This window comes from Geotrypetes seraphini, chromosome 2 (assembly GCF_902459505.1).
Source record: "Geotrypetes seraphini chromosome 2, aGeoSer1.1, whole genome shotgun sequence".
NCBI lineage: Eukaryota > Metazoa > Chordata > Amphibia > Gymnophiona > Dermophiidae > Geotrypetes > Geotrypetes seraphini.
In genome coordinates, this window is record NC_047085.1 from 452,245,355 (window position 1) to 452,267,347 (window position 21,993).

At 42.0% G+C, this 21,993-nt stretch overlaps 1 protein-coding gene across 4 annotated transcripts in view; it reads right to left on the reverse strand.

Moving 5' to 3' along the window:
• PARD3 (par-3 family cell polarity regulator) overlaps positions 1 to 21,993 on the reverse strand; it is a 1,241,096-nt gene that overhangs the window by 457,024 nt on the left and 762,079 nt on the right. For all 4 annotated transcript variants that reach the window (XM_033931514.1, XM_033931513.1, XM_033931516.1 and 1 more), the window contains one exon: positions 16,913 to 17,140. In XM_033931514.1, coding sequence (XP_033787405.1) covers positions 16,913 to 17,140 — 228 coding nt within the window. The remainder of the gene's footprint in view (positions 1 to 16,912; positions 17,141 to 21,993) is intronic.

A 21,993-nucleotide genomic window follows, 5' to 3' on the forward strand; every position in this document is an offset into this window, starting at 1 on the left:
AGGACCCAAACGGCTGAGTCCTCCACAGCCCCCCTCTTTAATCCCCTCGCCTCGGAACCGCCCCCGCCGCGCACTACCCCGGCCGAAGAGCAAAACGGAGGCCCACCAGCCCCGTGTTATATTTTGCCCATCGACACGAGGTCTCGGGCTCCCATTTAAGTTGGTAACTACTGAGGATTATTAGTTTTTGTTACATTGTATCACATTGTCTTTGGTGATACGTTCTGCTATTAAGTATCCCCTGTGTGTTGGGTACCATGAACTAATGTTGCCATTACTGCACGGCCATTATTAAAAATTAGCACATGAGATGGCTGCGGGGGAGGTATGAATGAAGTCTACAACTCCTGAGTGGTACAAGTGAATAATTTTTTTTTTTTTTTTACTCCATCAAAAATTACAAAGACTAGGGGACTCTTGAAGTTACATGGAAATACCTTTAATACAAATAGGAGGAAATATATTTTCACTCAATGAATAGATAAGCCTTGGGACTCATTGCCAGAGGATGCGGTGACAGTGGTCAATATAGCTGGGTTTTAAAAAAAAAAGGTTTGGACAAGTTTCTGGAGGAAAAGTCCATGGTCTGCTATTCAGAGAGACATGGGGAAGCCACTGCTTGCCCTGAGATCAGTAGCATGGAATGCTGCTAATCTAATCTAATCTTCAGGCTACTATTTGGGTTTCTGCCAGGTTCTTATGACCAGGATTGTCCATTGTGAAAACAGGATACTGGGCAAAATGGACCATTGGTCTGACCCAGAATGTCTATTCTTATGTTCCTTACGAATATTTACATGCTAACCAGCGCACAGCAATGCTGCTCTGCTGATTAGTGCAGAAACACTCAGTCTTCGTCTCCTCTATAGTAAACTAAAATGTATTTTTTAGTGCATGGTTTGTGTTCACAGATTGCTAAATTAACACTGGATGACTCAGTACATCCTGTGGCAAGACTTTTTCAGCTATGCTAAGCACGCACTAATGTTTATTGCAATTTTGTAAAAGGAGTCCTAAACATGTAAAGGGAAATCAAACATATACTCGTATGTCCAAAATATTACTAAAATAGCAAAATACATTTAAATAATATGATAATATGCAAGATTTTGAAATGGTTTGATTTGTTTCCAAAATAGCAATCATAACAGCTCAGGGCAGTATACAGAATGTCACACTACCTGTGTTCACAAGTCTTCCACAGTGCAAACCAAATGGTTGAGCTCAAAATATTTAGCAATGCCACATCAAGCGCCGTAAATGAAGAATTTGATATAAAGCAACTCTAAATTAACAAAAATACGCCAATTTTGACAAGGTATTGAGATTCCCGACTAGGTAAAATATCACTATCTTTGGATCAAAATGTGTTTGGTGGCAATTTAGCTATAAATACTTTAACCATTAAAATACTGGATTGAATCTCATTTTATCTTCTAGTCAAATAAAAATGATATGACTGCATTTATAAATCCTCTAACTATGTGCACCAGAACTACACGTTATAATAAAAAAAAATGATGTGCAAATAGGAGTACTTACAGATTTAACTAAATATTTGAATAGGTCTAGCAATATTAATTACATTAGTATCTTAAATAAATTCCTGCTTTTTAGTAGAGAATTCACGTGGGGTTAATGACCTTGGGGAGGAACAGAAGCCATCAACTTTAGCCCATGCCCTCTGACCTCACATGCACAACCAAAGGTAATTGCTCCTGAGAGATAACTGAATGTTTTGTGTAGGAAAGTCTAAAATGTAGAGTAAATAAAGCAAACATCCCTTGCATGCAGAATCTGCTGGAATCATAGCCATTCCCGGTGCCACCAAATTAAAGTCCACGTAAAACAAGTTAAACACTTTGAACAAATAAAATGAATACGTTAATATAATAGAGCAAAAGATGCCATGCTAAGCATTAAAATCTAAAAGTATTTTTCTTTTTATTTTCATCAGCCTTTGGCTATGGGCTCCTTTTACGAAGGTGCGCTAGCGGTTTTAGTGCGCGCTAGCTGAAATCTACCGCCTGCTCAAAAGGCGCTATTTTACGCGTTAAGGCCCTAGCGCAAAAGGAGCCCTAAGTAGCAGGAGCAAAGATCAGAGAAGAATAGACTGCCAATACAATGGAAACTTTTATTTTAAAATTGATATTATTTTTAAGAAGTGTGTCCTTTACTATACTTGTTTTTTTTAACCTGTTCTTATGCATTTCATTGGACTGTTAATTAATGCTTTTCTCCTGAAATCCCTTCCAAAAAATACTTTCTACTAAAGCTGTAAAAATGTATTTTAGTATTCAGATTAGTCCATTGGCTAAATTGAACTGCAGAACTTTGATGACTGTCAAACACAGGCACAGGCCCATTCAGCTTTGTGGTGACGTGTCCAATTCCAGCTGGCTAATTCTCCATGGCAAAGAAGAGAGAAAAATATGCATGTATGCACGTATGTATGTATTTCTTTTATTTCTATTCTGCATAATTCCTATGCAGATTCAAGAAAAAAAATAAAAATAAACATTTATCCATAAAAAAATAAAACAAATCATCACAGTAACTTCATATCAACAGTACAATTCAGCGGTCTTCCTCTCCATGTGCCTTCCTACTTCACACTTCATTAGATTATTAAACCATTTAGCATGTTATAACTGACAGCAAACAGAACCCTGTAGGACTAAATAAAAACAAACCCTCCCCAAAGTTTTATAGCCCAAAACTGGGACATGGGGGTGGAGGACAGCCTTAAATATTTATTTTACAGTCCAGGGGCACAGCCAGCCCTTTGATTTTTTTTTTTTTTTTGGGGCGGGTGGGGAGTGGGGGACCAAGTGCATTTCCTCACCACTCACTAGTGCACAAAAAATACCTTTGCTGGCAGGAATGCTGAAATTTGCTGCTGAGCCGTTCCCTCCTCCTCTTGCTGCTGCACTAAACAGGAAGTTGGCAGTGTGATTCAGCTGCCAACTCTAGGTTTCCCAAAACATGCTCAGTTCTTCCGCAAACTAAGCATAAGCAAGGTGTCCCAATGTTGGCAGAAGGAGGCAAACCACCGACTTCCTGTTTCATAAAGCAGCAAGAAGAGGAGGGAAATTGCTCAGCAGTGAATTTGGCTGGCAGGGCTTCAGCAACCCTGCCAGCCAATTAAGAGATGCTTCAAATTTGGAAGGGGACTGAGCACAAATTGGGGAAGACCAAGGCTCCTCCCACCCACCCACCCCCACCTGCAGGTACATAAGAACATAAGCAGTGCCTCTGCTGGGTCAGACCAGAGGTCCATCATGCCCAGAAGTCCGCTCACGCGGCAGACAATCGATCCAGAACCTGTATAGTAATCCTCTATCTATACCCTTCAGTCCCCAAAAAATGTAAGCTCCATTAAAAGGTCCTATTTTCTGAAGTGCAATAAGGTTTTGCAGTTACAGTGCAATAACTATTAAAATTAACATGTGGTAACTGCAACTCTCCTGCCTGGTTAAACCCTGCCACACTGGCCATCAGGCAATAATCAGGAGTACTTAAGTGTTGCTGAAATTTATCTGTGACTGTCCAAGGTCGTACAAGCGTGATCTAGGATCCTGAAGGTTAACTGGTTAGCAGTGACATTCGGTCCACTAACAGGCTACGTAAACAGCAAAAAGGTTATCCTAACTTTATCCACTGACCTAACTGGACATCGACCTGAATATCAAACAGTGTCCAGTTAAATTCCAGGTACTGCCATATCTGGATATTCAAACCCAGAGCCCAAACATGGCCTGACATTGAATATGTAGGTTAATTCAGCCCATGATTGTCGACAGCTTAAAAACCACAAAGCATCAGGGGCTGAATATAAGAATAGCCTTACTGGGTCAGACTAATGGTCCATCAAGCCCAGCCCGCTCTCACGGTGGCTAATCCAGGTCACTAGTACCTGGCCAAAACCCAAGGTGTAGCAATATTCCATGCTACCAATACAGGGCAAGCAGTGACTTCCCCTGTGTTTTTCTCAATAACAGACGATGGACTTTTCCTCCAGGAAGTTGTCCAAACCTTTTTTAAACCCAGCTACGCTATCTGCTCTTACCACATCCTCTGGCAACGTGTTCCAGAGCTTAAGTATTCTCCGAGTAAAAAAAAAAAAATTCCTCCTATTGTAAGCATTCAAAATATTTTTGGGAGGGCTGCCTTGCAGTTAACACAAAGAAAAACACTCTTGGGTTAACTGTAGGTCAGGTAATACACAATGCAGTTAGCTAAACCACTTGACAGCGTTAACTACTCTGCAGGATCTACCACATTCCCAGTAGTAATGACTATTTAATTAACTGAAACATGCAGTCTCCACCCCAGCATAATGTTAAACTTGACGAAGACGGAACTCCTTATCATTTCTTCTAAACCTATCTCTCCTCTCCCTACAATCTCTATTTCGGTGAATTACACTCCCATCCTCCCTGTCTTGTAACCTCAGGATCATCTTTGGCTCGTCTCTGTCCTTCTCTTCGCATATTCAACAAAACACCAAAATTTGTTGTTTCTTGCTGTACAACCTCCCTAAAATATGGAGTTTCCATTCTGAGAATGTTGCCAAGACCATTATCCATGCCCTTGTCTCCTCTCACCTGGCTTACTTCAATGTGCTTCTCACAGGTCTCCCACTAGCCTCTCTCTCCCTCCTTCAATCTGTTCAGAATTTTACTGTGCACCTTGTATTCCACCAGGGTCGTTAATGCTCATGTTACTCCTTTCAAGTTACTTTATTGGCTTCCTGTCCACTTCCACATACAGTTCAAACTCCTTTTACTGACCCACTCTGAGCTCCTCAATATCTCTCCTCTCTTGTCTCTCCCTACACCCTGCCCCGGGAACTCCATTCTTTTGGGCGAGTCTCTCTCGTCTGTACCCTTCTCCTCTACTGCCAACTCCACCTCTTCTGCATTGCTGTATGCCTGGAACAACCTGCCTGAATCAGTACGCCAGGCTCCATTCTCTGGTGGTATTCAAATCCAGGCTCAAAGCCCATTTTTTCCAAGATGCGTTTAGGTCCTAATGCTTCCAACTTGTAACACCCTATATTACATTACATTAGGGATTTCTATTCCGCCTGTGCCTTGCGGTTCTATATATCTATTTCTCATCCCCTCTACCTCTTTATCCCTTTATATGTCCCTTCATGAGCACCATATATTGAGCCACCCTGTGTCCTGTGTGTCTGTCATAATTCAGATTGTAAGCTCTATCAAGCAGGGAACATCTCTTGCGTGTTTAATGTACAGTGCTGAGTGCATCTGGTAGTGCTATAGAAATAGTAGTAGTTAACACTAATGTGCTTTTTTAGTGCACGTTAACACATCTTAGCCAATAGGCCCCACAGTTGAAAATGACGGCCTATTTGTAACACTTGGGTATCACTTCTCTCACCAGCATACTTAAAATAAATACGATATGTTTACAATTGAATTGCTATTGCCATTGAAAATATTCCCTCGGTGCCTGATATTCTACCCTAGGCTTGGAAACAGGAAATTGCTGTCACTTGGCCCACACCAGTAACACAGTTTAAACCAAATGTCTCGCAGTCTGACCTTAGAGGTAGACTAGGCCAGTTATCAGAATCATTTTACAGACTATAACTCAAGCTCTGTAGCTGTGGAGAACACCCAGCTCCACCGCCAAAAATCACTGGTTGACATTTAATATCCTTCATGCTTGCTGCATGAGCTTTGTAGGTAGATAATGTTAATTCAATAATTTGGTAATGATTAGAAGAGTGACCTTTCCAAGATGACCTCACTAGAATATATTTAACATTTGAAAATGAATTAGAGCATGGCCAGAGGAGAGGCTAAGGAAACTTTACCCTTAAATAAGGACTGATTCTTTGTGTCTTCCTCCCTTCTAGGTTCCAAGTCCCTAACCCTGGACCTTTCTAGCTCCACTATGGGTTGTTGTTTGTTTTTTTTTTGGGGGGGGGGGTTTTCTAACAAAGTTATTGTGCCTCAAAGTCTGCGTGCTGTGCAGATTCACTGATCTGTCGTGCTCTTTTCTTGACTCCTGGGCGTTGGCCTGTCTTGTGAATAGGTCCTTGGTCAGCGGCGGTGGTATCTTCTCAGGGATGAACATCTATTATCTTGTTTGTATCAAAATCAAACGAGGCAAAACCCTACCTCCCTAATTTAAGACAGTGAAGCCTGTCTGGGACTTGTATTTAAATACTGTGGTCTTGCTAGCTAAATAAAATAAAAGTTTAATTGTAAGCCTTGACTTATCTGGAGTTATACTTTACACTTTTCCTTATTCTAATGAAGAGAAGAGGGTTTTTTTCCTCACAGCACAATCATACCAAATCTGTCTACTCAGCAAACATCTGTCTTCTCTTTGTCTTTCTACCCAGATTTACATTCTCTTCCAGCGAGAGTACACACACCCTTCTTTGCTATAGCACTTTTCTATGGTTCATAGACAACACCGCGAAAGACAAAGGCGCGCGCCGAAAACTGAGCACAAGACGGAGGCGCGTGCCGAAGAAAATTACAGTTTTTAGGGGCTCCGACGGGGGGGGGGGTTTGTTGGGGAGCCCCCCAGTTTACTTAATAGAGATCACGCCGGCGTTGTGGGGGGTTTGGGGGGTTGTAACCCCCCACATTTTACTGTAAACTTAACTTTTTCCCTAAAAACAGGGAAAAAGTTAAGTTTTCAGTAAAATGTGGGGGGTTACAACCCCCCAAACCCCCCACAACGCCGGCGTGATCTCTATTAAGTAAAGTGAGTGGGTTCCCCCCCACGCCCCCCCGTCGGAGCCCTAAAAACCATAATTTTCTACGGTGCGCACCTCCGCGCTGCACTCAATTATCTGTGCGCGCCTTTGTCCCGGCGCGCTTTTGACCTGACACCCTTTTCTATTCACCATTTTTGGACACACTATTTCACAGTCTCACATTATGTCATTTTTGATTTCGCAGATCTTTCTGTCTCACACACCACCAGTCACTCGTAAATGCACTGTATCTCCGCATAATATAATATCACACTGGTGCATGGCATCATATGGATTTTCAGATTCACCCGTACATATGTTGTTTCCAGTTTTTACACTATATCTCATTGATACACTATTATTTATAGGACCCCTGAGGAAGACTTATTGTCGAAACACGCACCGTGTCGGGTCCAACGCTCTCAGTGGACTAGGTCCTTATGGTTTTTATGTGGATTGCTATGTCGATTTTATAATAAAGTCCGTATCAGGAACATCATCTCTCCACAGTGTTTCTTTGCTTTGCCTTGGACTTTTTTTTCTCTGGGGATTCTCCAGGGTCAATTCTTTTGCTCTTCTCAGCACACAGCACATCCTACAGCTTTCTCACACATTTCTATTCAGTGAGCACATCAGTCGCAAACCCACATCTTAAGTCTAACCTGCAGACTAGTTCCCCTTTTCAGGTTTCCCAAAAGAAGTAATAAAAAACAAACAACAACAAAACCAAACACCTGGAGAACCCCTTTTAAGTACCACTTTGACTCTGACAGCAACCACACTCTTCAAGCCCAGCCACGCTAAAATCCCTTGGAAAACAAAAATCCACACTCACTTTTTAGTTATTTCTACACTCCCAAGCTCTATAGTTAAGGTCTTTCACACTCACACAGCAGATACAGGAAAAACACGTCTGTTCTCCTCTAGCACCTCAGCTTTTCTGAGTAACTGCCAGGCAAGCTGTTGCCCTAACAATGGAGCTTCAGCAGGTACCATCTGGCCTTATTCAACAATTGAACTCTCCCTCATAGAACTTTCAGAGTTTGTTTGTTTGGTTTTTTTTAACCCATGGAACACATTTTATACCAGCACTGTCTCCATTTTGAAATGTTTTCCCCTAGACCTGAATGGAGAATTATGGTCAAATGCCAATTAATTCCTTATCCAGCTATGCTACAACTATACCAAAATTGCTGCACTTTCATATTTTAAAAATAAATGTTTCATTAGATGTCATGTATTTTGCACTGGAAAAATAGCCTAAAACAGGGGTCTCAAAGTCCCTCCTTAAGGGCCGCAATCCAGTCAGGTTTTCAGGATTTCCCCAATGAATATGCATGAAATCTATGTGCATGCACTGCTTTCAATGCATATTCATTTGGGAAATCCTGAAAACCTGACTGGATTGCGGCCCTCAAGGAGGGACTTTGAGATCCCTGGCCTAAAATATCTCAAAATTCCACGGAAGACATACAAAATTTTTTTTTTCTCACAGCTACAACTGACAAAACTAAGGAATGCACATTTTTAATGCACTAGCTCTTCACAACTAAAATTCCAACTTTACAGTAAAAAAATAAAATCAACCATGGTCCCGATTTCACAATTTCTTAGGACCCCGACTACCAGAAAAATTTTATTTTAGTTTTTAAATTTTTCTGAAGCTCTGGCACCAACAAAATAAAATTGGCCAGCAAAACTTAAAGTTTAACAAAATTAACCCCGTGGGACATCTTACCCAGGTCGCCAAACCCTTGACAAGCAGTCAATTTCCTTTGGCTGGCTCTGCTTAACCTCCAGTGGAATTGGCATTCAACCATGACTAGATGTGCTAATGGTTCAGGCTCAAGCAAATTTTGAGGGCCTGACTTAATTTGGACCTATACAGAACTCCCAATCTATTATTTTGTTGGGGGAAATCTTCTGGGTGAGGTTTTAGGGGTTTTACCATTTCACCTGTGACCGGAGAGGAGGATACACAGTAAGAGCGAGACTGTTATTACTATATTAGAGCAAGCCTGTTGGATACGTGATTACAGTACAGCACCAGTAAGTTCCTACCCTCAAGCGCTTAGGGTGTGGAGGGGTACCCAAGACCCAGGGAAGTACAGGGGCTTGATTTGAGACTGCGCTCAGAGTTGGTGACTGAAGCGGGGATTAGAACTGAAGCACAGGGAGCCTCCATCCCATCAGATAGACTTTGCTCCCAGCGTACTGGATGGATGACACCTCTAGACATTAGCGCCGTAAGGGTAGGAGGTGCTTGGGGTGATGGCACACACCCCCCACCCTGTGCCCCTGCACTTTCTGCGTCCCCCTGCTCCTTTCCACACCCCCCCCCCACTCCACTCCTGGGTTACCAGGGATATTTATGGGGTTGAAGACTGATCCAAAGAATCAGGGAAGGAGGTGTTGGAAACTTGAGGGGTAGGGAATCAGAATTTCCAGGTGTGCAGTGGGGAGTGCTGTTGTCGAGATCTTGATCTTCACCTCAGATGACCCTCTTTGGTCATCAGTGTCAGTCCTGAGCTGATGTACAGATGCAGCATTAAGAGAAGAGTGAACAACTGTGCTGAATTCTACCAGAGTTTGCTTTTATTAAATCAGAAGCATTTGTTATTCTACCCTTTGAATGGTTTTGCACTGCACAATGCACTGTCCTTTAGTAAAATAAAAATATATAAATTTATAATAGTAATTAACAATGTGCATTCACCTCTCCGTTTTGTTCATTATGATTCACTCTGTTCTCATTGCCAGGATTGTCATTTTAACTGCCTTGATCTAACAGTGTTCAGTAATCACAAGCTTAGCCCTCATGCAATGCTTTTATGTTAATGACTTTCAACATGTTAGGTCGTACTCATGGGTTAAACAACTGTACAGCTAATGTGAGTGAATGCTGATTAGAATGGGCACCAGCTGATCATTAACTGCAGCGTTATTAAACCTGCCAGCAATGGCTTTCTTAATTAAAGCAGAGGTAATGTTTTCATACACAACTCTCAAGTTCACCTGATAGAAGCCCGGCTCGTGAAAAGTGCACTAATTTGCAAGACATCTTCACTGTTGAATTGTAGGAACCTAACACTGCATTTCTATTGCCACTTTTCAGGTTATATCACGTAAACAAATGAACTTATCAATTGTTCTATATCACTTGTAAAATAATAATGCTTAGAACCTACACTGTGAATGTTGTAAAGCTACAATTCATACCATGTATAGCTGAATCCATTCAGTTTAGCAGGCTAAATTGTTGAAGTTTAATGTTCAATACGGTAATTTTCTAAAAATGTGTTTCAAACCGTGTGTGGGGAAAAATAGAGAACCCATAGATTTTATCATCAAACCCTGTTGTTTAACAGCATAATTTAAGCATATCTGAACAATTTGTAACAAAATAAACGTCAAGCAACCCTTTGTATGATTGACCGCCAAAACCTGTGGCTTATTTACTTTTACTGCTGTACAAAAGTAATGTCAAGTGTTCACACTAACTCTGAAAGTTGTGTTTACTGTACAAGACAGAGCTGTTAGCAAGTTTTTGTGAAAAACTAAACATTATAGTGTGAAACAACTTATTGTTGAATTTTCAGCATTGCACTGGACACCGGGGAGGCATAAATAAGTTTATGAAAACAGTTGATGAAACTGGTACAACAGAATGTCAGAAGGATAATGATTGCATGGAAGAACGTCATCACGATATGATCAACACTGCAATAAAAATTAGTGTATATGCATCTTCAGGCTTGTGTATCTGCTTGGAGAGAACATTTTGAACAAATTCTCTAACTTTGCAGCTCCATGTTTGTAACTAAACAAAAAAAGGTTGCATACATTTTTGCTAAATATAGAATAGGCAACCTTACCTCCCCTCTTCGGAACTTGAGCTCTCTCCAAGTTTTCCGCAAACATCTGAAAACCTGGCTTTTCTCAAAAAATGTAAGTCTCCCTCCAACTTAGGAATCAAGGAAACTCTTACATCTTGGCATCCCAAGTCCTCTAAATTTTCTTCACACTTCTACCTCTAACCCTCTGTTGTAGTTCCTTCCTATTTCTCCTACTGTAAACCGCGTCGAGCTCTACGAACGTGGAGATGATGCGGTAAACAAACCTAAGGATTAGATTAGATTAGATTTTGTATCTTTCATATTTTGGGGTCTGGCAACAATATTTGGGTGTAGTAACATATAATGGACTTGTTTACAATACAATATGATTGTTTACTGAAAATTCAACTAATGTAAATACAATGTATGGATTCCTTTTTTTCTGCTCATCGTGTGTCTGTCTATGGGGCCCTTTTATTAAAGGGCGTTAGGCACTTAGGCCCATATTCTATAAAGGGAGCAATAAGTCAGGCACCGGTATACATCTCGACCACAACACAGCCCCTCCTATGCTTCTTCTACACTCATCCATATTCTCTCACTCCTTCTCTTGCTCTTTCTCAATCCCAGTCCTCCTAATCAGCCCTCTATGTAACCAATCTTAGATCTGTCTTATTTCTGTTTCTCTCTTCCCCCTCCCCTCTCTGCCTTTCTCATGTGTCCTGTGGAATGCCTACTCTGTTTCCAACAAACTTATCTCTTTATCTCTCTAACTCTCTACCTGCTAGAACTAACTGAAACCTGGATCTGCCCTGAAAACTCAGCTTCAGCTGCCGCCCCGTGCCATGGAGGCTACCTTTTGTCACATACACCTTGCCCAGTTGGTCATGGAGGTGGTATTGGGCTGTTACTCTTGCCATCGTGTACATATCAATCCCTTTTTCTGCCTCAATCTCACTGCTCTCCCTCCTTTGAAGTCCACTTTATCCGCCTATTCGCTCCTCCACCTCCCCGCAAACTAATCTTTCACCAACTCCCTGATAAGCCCCTCTCTCTCTTCCTTACTGACTGTGACTCCTGGCTCTCCTTCTTTCTCAAACCCTCATCGTCCCTCATCCTTGGAGACTTCAACATGTTGATGACCCCTCTTGACTCCAAACTTCCAGGTTTCTCACCCTAACATCCTAATATAATCCCCAGCTGTGCTCTACCACCCCTAAGCACTAGAAAGGCCTCTGCCTCGACCTTGTCCTCTCCTCCAACTGCTCTATCACCAAATTCTGCACTTCAACTCTTCCTCTTTCAGACCATCATCTGTTAACCTTCACAACTCATTACCCTCCCCCACCAAAGACCTGGTTAATCACTACTTATAGATTTAGGAATCTTCAGGTTATTGACCCTGACACCCTCTCCACCACTGTTTCATCCCTACCTTCAACTACTATATCATACAAGTCTGTCAATGAAGCCGTCCTCTCCTATAACACCAATCTCTCCTCTGCTCTAGATACCCTCACTCCTCCCATATCCCATCCTGTAAGATACGCCAAACTTCAGTCCTCGTTGTTCCCCAATACATAAGAACATAAGCAATGCCTCTCCTGAGTCAGACCTGAGGTCCATCATGCCCAGAAGTCCGCTCATGCGGCGGCACAACAGGTCCAGGACCTGTGCAGTAATCCTCTATTTATACCCTTCTATCCCCTTTTCCAGCAGGAAATTGTCCAATCCTTTCTTAAACCCCAGTACTGTACTCTGCCCTATTACGCCCTCTGGAAGCGCATTCCAGTAGTCCACCACTCGTTGGGTAAAGAAGAACTTCCTAGCATTCGTTTTGAATCTGTCCCCTTTCAACTTTTCCGAGTGCCCTCTTGTTCTTTTATTTTTAGAAAGTTTGAAGAATCTGTCCCTCTCTACTCTCTCTATGCCCTTCATGATCTTATAAGTCTCTATCATATCCCCTCTAAGTCTTCTCTTCTCCAGGGAAAAGAGACCCAGTTTCTCCAGTCTCTCAGCGTATGAAAGGTTTTCCATCCCTTTTATCAGACGTGTCGCTCTCCTCTGAACCCTCTCGAGTAACGCCATATTCTTCTTAAGGTACGGCGACCAATATTGGATGCAGTATTCCAGATGCGGGCGCACCATCGCCCGATACAACGGCAGGATAACTTCTTTTGTCCTGGTTGTAATACCCTTCTTGATTATACCTAGCATTCTATTTGCTTTCTTAGCGGCTGCTGCGCACTGTGCCGTCGGCTTCATTGTCATGTCCACCATTACCCCCAAGTCCCTTTCTTGGGTACTCTCATTCAATAACATCCCTCCCATCGTATAGTTGTACCTTGGGTTTCTGCTTCCCACATGCAATACTTTACATTTCTCAACGTTGAACTTCATCTGCCATCTCGCCGCCCATTCCCCCAGTTTGTTCAAGTCCCTTTGCAATTCTTCGCATTCCTCTTTAGTTCCAGCTCCACTAAATATTTTTGTATCGTCCGCAAATTTTATTATCTCACATTTCGTCCCTGTTTCTAGATCATTTATGAATATATTAAATAGCAACGGCCCGAGCACCGAGCCCTGCGGAACACCACTCGTGACCCTCATCCAGTCCGAGTAGTGGCCCTTCACTCCTACCCTCTGTTTCCTACCTGCCAACCAGTTTCTGATCCATCTATGTACGTCTCCATCCACCCCATGATTCTTCAGTTTCCGGAGTAGACGTTCGTGAGGCACCTTGTCAAAGGCTTTTTGGAAATCAAGGTATATGATGTCTATGGGGTCTCCCCTGTCCATCCTTTTGTTAATTCCTTCGAAGAAGTGCAATACGTACTGTGATTCTGTGCCTGGACTGCTCTGATGCAGCTTCAGTGAAACACTGGCTGGCCACCGTCGGCAATGTTTGGATGAGCGAAAGTGGATCAGTGATGAAGGCCAGAACCCACAGTGAATTTTGAGATTTACAGTGAACACTCTCTTGTCAAGATAAGTGAATTTTAACTTTGCGATAAGGATACAAGCGTTGAATTGAACACTTTATTAAGCAACCACTGTATTTAACATATACAACGGATCTGGTGAGGAGGAGATTTTTAATGCTGATGAGGGGTCTCCCTAATTAATATCTGCCGCACATATCAAAGAGGGTGGCAAGTTGGAGCCTGAGACTTTCTCCTCCTTTTCAACACATTTGAAAAAAGTAGGAAACTTGAACTGGTGATTTTCAGTCTTTTCTGACTAAGCATCATGATTTTTGTGAAGGGACTTTGGAGTGTGATTATTTAAGCCCTTCAGTTTGTGGGAGTGTGTGTTTTTAACTTAGAAATCCACTACTTACCCTTCTCCATTGAGAATACAGTACTCCCCTGAAATTTGTGGGGGTTATGCTCTCGAAGTGACCGTGAATGTTGAAAAACCGCGAATATTGGAAAGAGTACTGTAACCAGCACTTCCCCTCCTCCTCTTCTCTTGCTCCGGCCCCGCCCTCTCACCAGACCAGACAGAACTGCGCGAACCCCCTTAGGCTCAAAACCTCCATGACGGGATTAACTGGACAAACCAATGGGCTACCTGTCCTTCTGCAGTCATCTGTTATGATATGCATGGACTAGTCTAGTGTAATTCATTTACACAGTCATTCCCCTTACCAGAAAATCCCTATTCAGCACCTGAAAGTAGATATGTTGTGATGTAATATGTGCAAGTCTCTCAGCCTGCATCATGGAAGGAGGAGCGGCTGGAGACGAGCTTCAGATAGACAGGCGCAGGGAGGAGGGTTTTAAAGAGAACCCCCCCCCCCCCCCGCAAATTACTGAGTCCGCAAATTCGGAACCACAAATTTGCGAGAGCATACTGTATTGACCATTTAAACCAGTTCTTAATCTATAAGACATTACCTTGCCGGTGTCTCTCCTCCTTTCCCCGCACCTCCCCTCCTCTCGAATCCCTCCACTGAAGCGAGTCGCAGCCAGATGGGCCGTCACGCATGCGCGTGACATCATCACATCAAAGAACACACACTTCCAGGTGCCTTCCGGCCAGGGCACTGGGTTTAGTGTGCTGCTGGCCAGAAAGTTTGCGAGACACTGAGCTATATTCTAGTGCACTTTAGTAAAAGTGTGAGTGTGTGATTGTAACAGGGAAAAAAAACACAGAAAAATGAATGCAGATAAAGGCCGTATGGCCCATCCAGTCTGCACATCCATATCATCTAATATCTATTCCTCTCCCCTACAGATCCTATGTACCCATCCCAAACTTTATTGAATTCAATTACAGTTTTTGTCACCACTGGGAGGCTATTTCATGAATTCACCACTCTTTTCATGAAAACATATTTTCTCAGACTATTTCTGAGTCTGTACCTTTCACCTTCATCCTATGTACCCCCTCACCACTGTTCCCTCTAAGATGAACAGAAGTCCTCCAACTGCATGGCTGCCACTGGGTGGTGCTAGTGCTTAAGTATTGTGTTTTCAGTCTCTAGGGCAGTGTCCTGCAAACCTTTTGATGCTGCGGCACACTAAACTCGGGGCTGCAGCTAGAGGGCATCCGGAAATGCGTGGGTGTCGATGCGACAACATCACGCGCGTGTGTGATGTCATCGCATTGATGTCCGTGCATGTGCGGAGGCCCTCCAGATGGGGCTCTGAGCCTGCTGTTACTAAGCTGGTGGGGAGTGCTGGAGGAGGAGAGGCACCGGCGAGGAACAGAGGAACCGGCTGACTGCCAGAGTCCGTGCCAGCGCTGGTACCTCTCCTTCTCGCCGGCGTCTTGTGGCGCGCAGTTTGCAATATACTGCTCTAGGGACAGGCAGGTGCTCTGGAGTTCTGCAGAGCTTTCCTGTCTCTCACTTTTGAAAATGTGAAAGTGAAACAGCACCCCCTACTGGCAGGACTATAGGCGGAGGACTCCTGCTCAGCTTACAGGGAACAATGCCCCTCACTCCAGAGCTTCCTTTCAATTGAGACTTACCCTCCTGTGCATTTATTCCATAGAGGTATTTAATTACATAATGAAATCTTTAAGTCTGTCTCCATAAGCTTTATGATGAAAATCACTGACCATTTTAGTAGCTGCCCTGTGGACTGACTCCATAATTGTGCACAATATTCTAAATGAGGTCTTACCAAAGTCTTATAAATGGACATCATTACCTTCTTTTTCCTACTGGCAATTCCTCTCACTATGCAGCTAAGCATCATTCTAGCAAGTGTGTGGGTATATAGAAACATAAAAACATGATTACAAATAAAGGCCAAATGGTCCATCCAGTCTGCCCATCTGCAGCACCAATTATCTCCTCCTCTCCCTAAGAGATCCCAAATGCCTGTCCCACACTTTCTTGAATTCAGACACAGTCTTGGTCTCCACCACCTCTATAGGGAGACTATTCCACACATCTACCAACCTTTCTGTAAAAAAGGAGTTCCTTAGATTACTCTTGAGCCTTTCACCTCTTAACTTCATCCTATGCCCTCTCATTCTGGAGCTTCCATTCAGTTGAAAGAGACTTGCCGCATGCACATTTATGCCATGTAGGTATTTAAATGTCTCAAATCATATCTTTAGAAATAAGAAGCCTGAATTTGCATATCATTTTTCGTAACATTTTAAAGACCTACTTTTTTTAAAAATAAATGTTACTGTTGATATTTTATCCCTTTGTGCAATAATTTTTAAGCAATGCTCCTCTTAATATAGGGTTCTTCTTGTTATAATCCACTCTGAATCTGAATTGAACAATAGTGGTACAGTGTTCCCTCGCGAATCACGGACTCACTCATTTGCGGTCTGCTCCGCCTCTTCCTGTAGTATAGTCAGGCTACACCAATCAGGAGCTGCATGTCAAAGCAGCTCCTGATTGGTGTAGCCCGACTTCACTACAGGAAGAGGTGGTCGGAACAGACCGCGAGTGATTTTCTTCACCCACCGGAACTCCAGCTTCCCTCTCCTGCATCCCCTGCCTTTTGACAGGTGAAAAACTGCATTTGCAGTTTTTCAAAATCCACGGGGGTTCCTGGAACGGAACCCCCACATATTTCAGGGGAGTACTGTATATAAGACTACTAAAAGAGAAATATCTCCCTGCCTTTCCTCCAAAGTATATATATTGAGATATTTAAGACTCTCCTTATGATGAAGACCACCATTATAGCAGCCTTACTCTGGGCTTTTTATTTTAAACTAAAAGTGTTGTAGTTCTTGAGCTCTTTTGGAGGACATCCACCGACCTCTTTGTAAAGCTTTGAAACATTTCTTAAATCCATATAGCAAGAGTTAATGATTAACACCCAATGTCTATTTATACCAATTGCTGTAGATTACTTACAAGTGTCCATGCCATCATCATCCTCATCAGCAGAAGGCTTATCATATGACTTGTCAATTGCAGCTCTAAAGCTTTCATTGCAGCCTCGTCCTCGGATAATCCTCGGGCGTGGACGATGAAATGGAATGTCACCATTCAGAGTCACCTCAGCAACTGCTGTCTGCAGGCTTTCTAATGAGCTGGATTTCTTCAGACCTAATGAAGGCCCAACATCTCTGCTTGGAGAGCCTTTGGAGTTCAAAAAAAAAAGAAGTTAATTAAGATTTGTAGATATGATCTCATGCATGATCATGTCTGTAGCAAAATTCTATAGAGATATCAAATTATTAATCACTTGCGAATTCTATTCAGAATTGTTGACCCTAGCATGTTAAAAACCATACATAGTTGATGATCATGATAGAAACACCAGACTTAAGTAATCAATTCAAGGTTTCAATAATAAAGCAGCTGATAATCTGAAGTATGCTAATCATGTACCTTTACAGCCAAATAACTGCTGCACAATAGGCAGGTAACCTCTCCTTACAGTTGAAGTTTAAAGTTCTAAAATAAAGGAGCATATAAGACTTATGAAATAACAAAATCCCAGCTCATACATTCCACAAAGCAGCAATATTTATATTATTGTTTGGGAAGATGAAGGCAAAAGGCATTTTTGCTAAGGAGCCCTCTATAAAGTATGTTAGATTTTGCAGTTACTATAGTAGAACTCAAAAAAGTAAGGCACAGTAGCTATATATCTAACACAACAATTAATGGAGGCATGCTCAACATCTTCCTTTGCAGGTCCTGCACTAACATTACATTGCAATGGGGTCTTCTATCCTGCCAACATCTTTCAGTTCTAGGCAGTTTACAAAAGAATTGGCTTGGCCATTTCCAGGGAGATTACAAGGTTGATAGTTGGAAAATACATTAGAAACTGTGGAGTCGGGAAGGTTTAGTTAGATCAATTAATAAATTTCTTGAATAGCATAGTTTTCAATTCTTTCCTGAAGGTTTTGTAGTTGGAGATTGTGGTCATTAGATTTCCATTACTGCATGGAATTCAGGTTCATGTTAATGCAAAAGCACTTAGGCCCCAATTCTATAAATGGCTCCTAGGGAAAAAGTGCCTACTGTATGTCAATCAAATTTAGACACCTACTGGCACCTAAATCAAATTAGGAACTGGTAGGCATCTACAACTTAGGTGCCAGTATATTAGGCCAGGGTTTTCCTGGCCTAATATACTGCCCAAACTCCGCCCTTTACCACACCTGCTTTTCGTGTAGGCACCAAGCTGATTTCCACATAGAACAAATTAATAATTTTTTTGATTGATTTTTTTAATTGGCTTTAATGGTGTTTTTAGACTATTAAACAAGATGAAATCGATGGGGTTAGGTGAGAAACTAACGGCATGGGTCAATGATTGGCTGAGTGGAAGACTTCAGAGGGTGGTGGTCAATGGCACCCTCTCTAAGACATCGGAGGTGACTAGCGGAGTGCCGCTCAGTCCTGGGACCATCCCTTTTTAACATATTCATAAGGGACTTGACCCGAGGGCTTCAGGGTAAAGTAGCGCTGTTTGCCGATGATGCCAAACTGTGTAATATAGTAGGTGAAAGCGATCTCACGGATGGTATGGCGCAGGATCTGATCAAGTTGGAAAACTGGTCTTCAACATGGCAGCTGGGTTTCAACGCAAAGAAGTGTAAGGTGATGCATCTCGGCAGCAGAAATCCATACAGAACATACACCTTGAATGGAGAAACACTAGCTATGACCTCAGAGGAACGGGACTTGGGAGTAATCATCAGTGCAGACATGAAGGCTGCCAAACAAGTAGAGAAGGCCTCATCCAAGGCAAGGCGGATGTTGGGATGTATCAATAGAAGCTTCGTCAGCCGTAAACCTGAAGTCATAATGCCACTGTACAGAACCATGGTGAGTACTGTGTGCAATTCTGGAGGCCACATTATCGTAAAGATGTACTTCGAGCTGAGTCAGTCCAGCGAATGGCCACTAGGATGATCTCCCGACTCAAGGGTCTCTCATATGAGGAAAGACTGGGCAAGTTGTAGTTCTACTCTCTAGAGGAGCGCAGGGAGAGGGGTGACATGATTGAGATGTTTAAGTACGTCACAGGTCGTGTCGAGGTGGAAAACGACATATTCTTTCCTAAGGGACCTTCAGTCACAAGGGGGCACCCGCTCAAACTCAGAGGAGGGAGATTTGGTGGTGACACCAGGAAGTATTTCTTTACAGAAAGGGTGGTGGATCACTGGAACAAACTACCGGTGCAAGTGATCAAGGCCACCAGCGTGCTCGACTTAAGAATAAATGGGACATCCACGTGAGATCTCTACGTGGGTCGAGCAGCACTCTGACTTAATGGGGTGGAACAGTAGAGTGGGCAGACTTGATGGGCTATAGCCCTTTTCTGCCGTCATCTTTCTATGTTTCTAGTTATCATGCCAATTAAAACATTTTATGTTCCACGTGGAAATTGTCTAGCCTAGGCACCATTTATAGAATCAGGCCCTTAGTGCCTCCTATTTAGAAGGCACTAAGAAGGCCCACACTAACTACACAAGTGACAGCACGCAGTATGTGCCATGTACTGCCTGCAAAATACCTTCCATGTCCATTCTGCACCTAGGCTAGCTATCAATTCCTAACATCAAATGCCCTGATCATATGATTAGTGTGTGATAACTGTCAGTATAACACAAAATCTATTACCACACTTAGAGGTATGTTTTGAATTTATAGAACTTTGTGTGTCTAAGTGCTTTGAAAATGAGCCCCATAGTGCACACTAAACTGTGTGTTAAGTGCCAATGCACTTCATTAAATCTGTCACTATATCCGTTACTTCTATGAGCACAGTAAAAAAAAAACAACAAAAAATAGTGCACCTAGTGTACACAAAGGTTTAGTAAACATGACTCAAAATTGGAAAACAGGTTTACATCCTGCAGAAGAAAAAATAGTTGCTCTGTGAATAAGTCCTGTTCCCGCCTCCAGCCATTTGAACCCTGCATTGTATTTCTGTCACATTAAAGACTCTTAAACGCTGAAGGAATACCACAGGAGGCTTACTCAACAGAAACTGCACAATATTAAGAAAAAAATGGATGGAGGTGGATCCAATAAAGAAAAATATATATAAATCTATTTTATGATATTTTCTGACAATGTGTAATCATTTTAGTGCACTACACAGAGGATTAATCATCAAGAACACTATAATTGAATACAGTACCAAAAGTGCATACCTGTTTTTCCATAAATGCCTGACCATCTTATTTAATTGCAATTGATTTGCTGACTTTAATTCTAAAGCTAATTATAAACTCACTAAGGTGGTAATAGCAGTAAGAACTGTGTTCAAACTGAAAACCAAAATAAGCGTATATAAAGTTGCCTGCATCTTTCCTAATTTTCACTGCCGTGTGTGCATTGATAAATTAAAACAAACATACACACATCTTTTCTTAATTACTATATAGCTGCATATTTCTATAATGTGCAGAATGCATTATAAGATCATTTGTATTTATAAATGACAAAATTCTCATTTCCTGACATCCAACAAAGATCACTGTGAGAATAATCTCTCTATGTGTACCACACTTTCCCAAAGGAAGAGCTATATAGGATATGACCTAATGTTCCCAGAGTACTGTAAAACTAATAATGGACCTCAGAGAGGCTACGGATATTTATTGAACTTGGGTGGCCATCAACATGAATGTGCACAGACTGCAGAAGCTATAAGAGGAATGTCTCCCCCTCCACATAAGCTTTACAGAGCTGCAAACCTAATCCAGTTTTAATGCACTGAAATACATGCTGCAGATGTTTCAACGTTCACCCACCTACAAATTTAGATATTCAAACATATCTGAAATAGACACAGAAGACAGTGAGAGGAAAAAGATTGAAAGACTGGCTACAGGATAAAGGAAGGAAGCCTGGGCTACTTAAAGTATGGTAATCCATAAGCTAAGTGGTAGAGAACCAGAAAAGAACAACAGTGCACTCTGGAGGGGCTAACTGGCTCTTATTTCATACTAGATGATGGCAATGTGGGCTTAATCATTAGGCGGACTAGCAGTTACCTAGGCAGCAGCTTCTGGGCAGCGGGGAGGAGGGAAGGGGGGGTGCAAATAGCAACTGCAGTAAAAAGAAAATAGTATGCCCTGATTGTCATTATGAAACACCACCAGCACATAGGTGGGAGCATGGACACTTTTCAGATAACACAGGTAAATATCTTTTGTAAATTGCCCTCATTCCCAATTCTAGAATGTTGTGCACCCAAATTTCCAACTAATGTACAACTTAAAAAATAAGGTCAGTTGCATATGAAACTCCTCCACCACCCCCCCCCCCCCTGGGCTCCTCTTTTATGAAGCTGCATTAGGCTTTTTTATTGCCAGATACGGCAGTATTAGCTCCAATGCTCATAAGAATTCTACGAGCACTGGAGCTAATGCCACCACAGCCGGTGATAAAAAAAAGCCTAACGTGGCTTCGTAAAAGGGAAGAGGGTGGTGTTAATAAATTTGATGCTAATTGGCATTAAAAAAACAATTACTGACTATAATTGGTACTACATTAAGTAGTAGTTAGACAAGTAACTGCCCTGAGTCAGTATTCTATTAGTTGCATGCAAAAATTCCAGAGCATATGGCTTGAAGAGGATCACGGACTTGGGAGAGGCATAGGTAGAATGGAAGCACATCGGACAGTTATGCACCCAGGTACTGAAAATGAGCATTTATGCAGTTTGCTGACTATAGTTAGGTGCAAGCATTTACATTAGCCATTTGACTGGCATATGTGTTTGTGACCTAAAGTTAGGCGTATAAATGCAGACCAACTCTAGTATTCTATAATGACAATGGCATGCACAACTGCCATTACAGAATGCATCATCCGGGCACCCAAGTTAAGGCAATCTATTGAGAATTTCTTGCATTATGTACATATATATAATAATAAAGTTTAATATTTTAAAATATAATACCTATCTGTACATTTTCAGATAATTGGTCTTGAAGTATTGTTTGGGTAGTAAAAAAAGA